The sequence below is a fragment of the Salvelinus sp. IW2-2015 genome, linkage group LG25 (genome assembly GCF_002910315.2).
Source record: "Salvelinus sp. IW2-2015 linkage group LG25, ASM291031v2, whole genome shotgun sequence".
In the NCBI taxonomy this organism is placed as follows: domain Eukaryota; kingdom Metazoa; phylum Chordata; class Actinopteri; order Salmoniformes; family Salmonidae; genus Salvelinus; species Salvelinus sp. IW2-2015.
This window is the reverse complement of record NC_036865.1, coordinates 25,005,073-25,010,764: the sequence shown is the minus strand read 5'-3', so window position 1 is coordinate 25,010,764 and position 5,692 is coordinate 25,005,073. Positions and strand designations below refer to the sequence as shown.

The 5,692-nt window shown below is 47.4% G+C and overlaps 1 protein-coding gene across 1 annotated transcript in view; it reads right to left on the bottom strand.

Moving 5' to 3' along the window:
- Nucleotides 1-334: 334 nt before the first annotated feature.
- LOC139022984 (uncharacterized) overlaps nucleotides 335-5,692 on the bottom strand; it is an 8,922-nt gene continuing 3,564 nt past the window's right edge. The window contains exon 3 of the mRNA XM_070434844.1: nucleotides 335-871. Within this exon, the coding sequence (XP_070290945.1) occupies nucleotides 335-871 (537 nt within the window). The remainder of the gene's footprint in view (nucleotides 872-5,692) is intronic.

Below are 5,692 nucleotides of genomic sequence, written 5' to 3'. Positions count from 1 at the left end.
TGACTAGAGCAGTGAAGTCAGGTGTAGTTTCTGACGTCGCTATGTGCAGGATTGCTGAGAGGTGAGAGTCAGTAAGAGATTATTTGTGCCTTGACTTGTCATATTTCATCACTGAAAATGTCTATTCACATACACAGTTTGACCCAAACAGTGCAAAAATCTTCTGAGCATGACTCCTAATCTTTGGAAAGTTTTGTTCATCGTGGGATGCATAGAACCTCATCAGTGACATTGTTCTGAATAGTTTTCCAACTACTGCATCAGACTGAAGATCGATGAGCTCAATTTGCAGGTCAGTGGGAGCACCCCTTTTCAGCAGAGATATGGGTATCTATCAACACTCGAAGGATGTCAGCACATCTGTCAGCGGAAATGAGTAGAGGGGGGTGGAGATTGTGGGGGGTTGTGAGAGGGGTGGGAGGGTGAGACGGGTGGGGGTGGAGGCGGTGGGTATGTGGAGAGGGGTGGGGGGTGGAGAGGGTGGAGGTGGAGACGGGGGGGGTGGGGGTGAGGCGGGTGGGTTGTGGAGGAGGTGTCTGTGTGAGAAGGAGAGAGGGGGGAGACGGGTGGCTGTGTGGAGAGGGTGGGGGTGGAGAGGGGTGGAGAACGGGTGGGTGTTGTGGAGAGGGGTGGTGGAGGTGGGATGGGGTGGAGAGGGATGGAGAACGTGGGAGACGGGGTGGGGTCGGGTTGGAGGCGGGTGGTGTTGTGGAGAGGGGCTGGGTCTGTGGAGAAGGGGAGGTGGGGAGAACACGGTGTGGGTGTGTTGAAGAGGGGTGGTGAGGGTGGAGGAGGGGTGTAGACGGGAGCGCTGTGCTGGTGTGGAGAGGGTGAGGGTGGAGAGGGGTGAGGTGGCGGAGGCGGGCTGGGTCTGTGGAGAGGGGTGGGTGTGGGGAAGAGGGTGGAGGTGGAGAGGGGTGGAGATGGGTGGGTATGGTGGAGAGGGTGGGTGTCGTGGAGATGGAAGGGTGGGTGTGTGGAGAGGGGTGGGAGAGGGATAGGGAGGGGGTGGAGATGGGAGTGGGTGGAGTGATAGGGGTGGGGGCGAGATAGTGGGTCTTTGCACGGCAGAACGGCTGTGTGAGGAGAGAAAATTTGGTGTGTTCAAACGCTGTGGGTTTTGCTCTTGTGCCCCCTTCCTGTTGCCACCTTATGGTCTGCAACTGGAAGACTGGGAGGGTCAACAAGGTTAAAGGGGGATGGACTGGGGGAGGCCTTTCTATCCCTCTCCTTCTCTATCCCTTCCTGTACTGTCCTTCTACTCTGTCACTCACTCAGGTGTGTCTTCATCGCTGACCAGCACCACAGTACTGAAAACTATATTTTTAATTATACCGTACTTAGCAACATATTACTCTCTCTAGGACAGCCTGGGCAATTATTTTCCATGGTGGCCAACAATAGAATATATTTTTGCTATCGCCGGGCCAGAATCATATTACAGGATTATTACAATCATGTGTATGACTGTTGACAGATGATATCTACTGTAATCACATCCAGATATGCTACTTTTATTTTACTTTTAACATTGCGCAGAAATAAAACCACAATCCATGTTCGTCCTGTTGGTACGGTATTTCATTATTAAACATGCAAGAACTTAACGGAGGGAAAAGTACACTGTGCATTTCAGACCTGGACCAGAACTCTTGGCTTAACGGGTATTGTGCTCACAACAAACACAGAAAGAGAGAGAGCCTCAACATTACATTTAAAACTAACTCAATCAGTGGTGGAGGAGTGAAGCTCTGAATGGACATTGACGTAGAAGCCAGTTGAAGTCAGTGTATGTTTCTGACGTCGCTATGTGCAGGCTTGCTGAGAGGTGAGAGTCAGTAGAGATTATTTGTGCCTTGACTTGTCATATTTCATCACTGAAAATGTCTATTCCACATACCACAGTTTGACCCAAACAGTGCCAAAAATCTTCTGCATGACTCACTAATCTTTGGAAAGTTTTGTTTCATCGTGGATGCCATAGAACCTCATCAGTGACATTGTCTGAATAGTTCCAACTTACGGCATCAACTGAAGATCGAATGAGCTCAATTTGCAGGTTCAGTGGGAGCGTTATCCACCTGGAAGGTAAAGGAGAGGAAACCAACAGCAGTCAAATGGGAGCTTATCCACCTGGGAAGGTGAAAGGAGAGGAAACCAACAGCAGGTCAGTGGGAGAGCGTTACCACCTTGGCAAGGTGAAAGGGAGGAAACCAACAGCATGTTACTTTTCCAACACTTTGAAATCCTCAAAACTCACCGGTCGAACAGCAGCGATGTCTATACTTTCTACTGCTGGTCATCTGATAGCGTGAACAGACCAGTAGTGTGGAAGCGTGGATGTATACTTCTACTGCTGGTCATCTGTTAGGGAACGACCAGTAGTGTTGGAGGTGGATTACTTCTACTGCTGGTTCATCTTATAGGGAAACAGACTAGTAGGTGGGAAGGTGGATGTATACTTCACTTGCTGGTCATCTGATTAGGGAACAGACTAGTAGTGTTGGAAGTGATGTATACTTCTACTGCTGGTCATCTGATAGGGAACAGACCAGTAAGTGTGGAAGGTGGATGTAACTTCTCCTGCTGCGTCATTCTGATAGGGAACAGACCAGTAGTGTGGAAGGTGGATTGTATACTTCTACTGCGGTCCATCTGATAGGAACAGACCAGTAGTGTTGGAAGGTGGATGGTATACTTCTACTGCTGCGTCATCTGATAGGGAAAAACGACATAGTGTTGAAGGTGATGTACACTTATACTGCTGGTCATCTGATAGGAACAGACTAGTAGTGTTGGAAGGGATGTATACTCTACTGCTGGTCATTGATAGGGAACAGAAACAGTAGTGTTGGAAGGTGGATGTATACTTCTACTCCTGGTCATCTCATAGGGAACAGACCAAGTAGTGTTGGAAAGGTGGATGTATAACTTCTTACTGCATGGACAGCTGATAGGGAACAGCACTAGGTAGGTTGGAAGGTGGATGTATACTTCTACTGCCTGGTTTCATCGATAGGGGAAAGACCAGTAGTGTTGGAGGTGATGTAATACTTCTACGCTGGTCATCTGATAGGGAAACAGACAGTAGTGTTGGAAGGTGGATGTATACTTCTTACGCTGGTCATCTGATAGGGAAACGACCAGTAGTGTGGAAAGGTGGATGTTTTACTTCTACTGCTTGGTCATCTGATAGGGAACAGACCAGTTAGTGTTGGAAGCGTTGATGTATTACTTCTCCCGCTGGTCATTCTGATAGGGAACAGACCAGTTAAAATTGTTTGGGGGGGAAGGGGGATGTATTACTTCTACTTGCTGCAGTCATCTGATAGGCGAAACAGACTAGTAGTGTTGGGGAGTGGATGTATACTTCTACCGCTGGTCATCTGATAGGAACAGACCAGTAGTGTTGGAGTGGAGTATACTTCTCCCGCTGTCATCTGATAGGGAACAGATAGTTGGTTTGGAAGTGGATGTATACTTTCTCCCGCTGGTCATCTGATAGGAACAGACTAGTTGTTTGGAAGGTGGATGTATACTTCTACTGCTTGGTCATCTGATAGGGAAAACAGACTAGAGTGTTGGAAGGTGGTGTATACTTCGTCCCGCCTGGTCATCTGATAGGGAACAGACTTGATTGTGTTGGAAGGTGATGTAAACTTCTTACTGCTGGTCATCTGCATAGGAACAGACCGTGTGTTGGAAGGTGGATGATATACTTCTACCGCTTGGTCATCTGATAGGAACAGAACAGTAGTGTTGGAAGGTGGATGTAACTTCTCCCGCTGTTCATCTTGATAGCGGAACAGACCAGTAGTGTTGGAAGGTGGATTGTATACTTCTCCGATGGTCATCTGAGGAGGGAACAGGACTGAGTAGTGTTGCGAAGGTGGATGTATACTTCTACTGCTGCCGTCATCTGATAGGGAACAGACTAGTATTTTGGAAGTGGATGTATTACTTTCTCCGATGGTCATCTGATAGGGAAACAGACTAGTTAGTGTTGGGAAGGTGGATGTATACTTCTACTGCTGGTCATCTGATAGGGAACACCAGTAGTGTTGGAGGATGCCGATGTATACTTCTACTGCGTGGTCAATCTGATAGGGACAGACTAAGTAGTGTTGGAAGTGGATGATATACTTCTCCGCTGTGGTCATCTATAGGGAACAACATTAGTGTTTGGAAGGTGCGATGTATACTTCTCCCGCTGGTACATCTGATACGGGAACAGCACCTAGAAGTTTGGGAGGTTGGATGTATACTTCTTACTGCTGGTCAGCTGATAGGGAACAGACTTAGTAGTGTGGAGGTGGATGTATACTTCTCTCCGCTGGTCATCTGATAGGGAACAGACCAGTAGTGTTGGGAAGGTGGATGCTATACTCTACTGCTGTCATCTTGATATGGGAACAGACCTAGTTGTGTTGGAAGGTTGGAATGTATACTGTCTACTGCTGGCTCTCTGATAGGGGAAACAGTACCAGTAGGTGTTGGGAGGGTGGAGTATACTTCTACTCTGGTCATCTGTAGGGAACAGACCAGATAAGTGTTGGAGAGGTGGATGTATACTTCTACTGCTGGTCATCTTGATAGGAACAACCAGTAGTGTGAGGTGGATGTATACTTCTCCTGCTGTGTCATCTGATAGGGAACTAGACCAGTAGTGTTCGGAGAGGATGGATGTATTACTTCTCTGCTGGTCATCTGTAGTAGGAACAGACTACGTAGTTGTTGGAGGGGATGTATACTTCTTACTGCTGGTCATCTGATAGGGAACAGACCAGTAGTGTTGAAGGTGGATGTATACTTCTACCGCTGGGTCATCTGATTAGGGGGAACAGACAGTAGTGTTGGAAGGTGGTGTATACTTTCTACGCTGGTCATCTGTAGGACAGACTAGTAGTGGTTGGAAGGTGATGATTATACTTCTACCGCTGGGTCATCTGCTAGGGAACAGACAGTAGTGTTGGAGGTGGATGTATACTTCTACTTGCTGGTCATTTTGATAGAGAACAGCACTAGTAGTGTTGGAAGTGGATGGATATTCTTACCTGCTGGTTTTTAATCTTTTGATGGGAGAGAACAAGGGGAACCGAGTTAGTTTGGAAAGGTGGTATGTTACTTTCTCACGCTGGTCATCTGATAGGGAACAGACCAGTAGTGTTGGGCGTGGATGTATTATTCGACTGCTGGTGCATTGACATAGGAACAGAGTAGTGTTGGAAGTTGGATGTGATACTCTTCCTGCTGTGCTCATTGCTAGGGAACAACCAGTAGTGTTGGAAGGTGGATGTATACTTCTACCGCTGGTCATCTGGATAGGGAACAGACCAGTAGTGTTGGAAGGTGGATGTATACTTCTACTGCTGTCATCTGATAGGGAACAGACCAGTAGTGGTTGGAATGTGGATGTATTACTTCTACTGCTTGTTCATCGATAGGGAACCAGACCAGGGTAGTGTTGGAAGGTTGGATGTATACTTCTATGCTGTCATCTGATAGGGAACAGACCAGTAGTGTTGAAGGTGATGTATACTTCTACGCTTTGGTCATCTGATAGGGAAACAGACAGTAGTGTTGGAAGGTGGATGTTATACTTCTACCGCTGTTCATCTGATAGGAACAGACCAGTAGTTGTTGGGAAGGTGGAGTTACTTCTACCGCTGGTCATCTGATTAGGGACAGGACC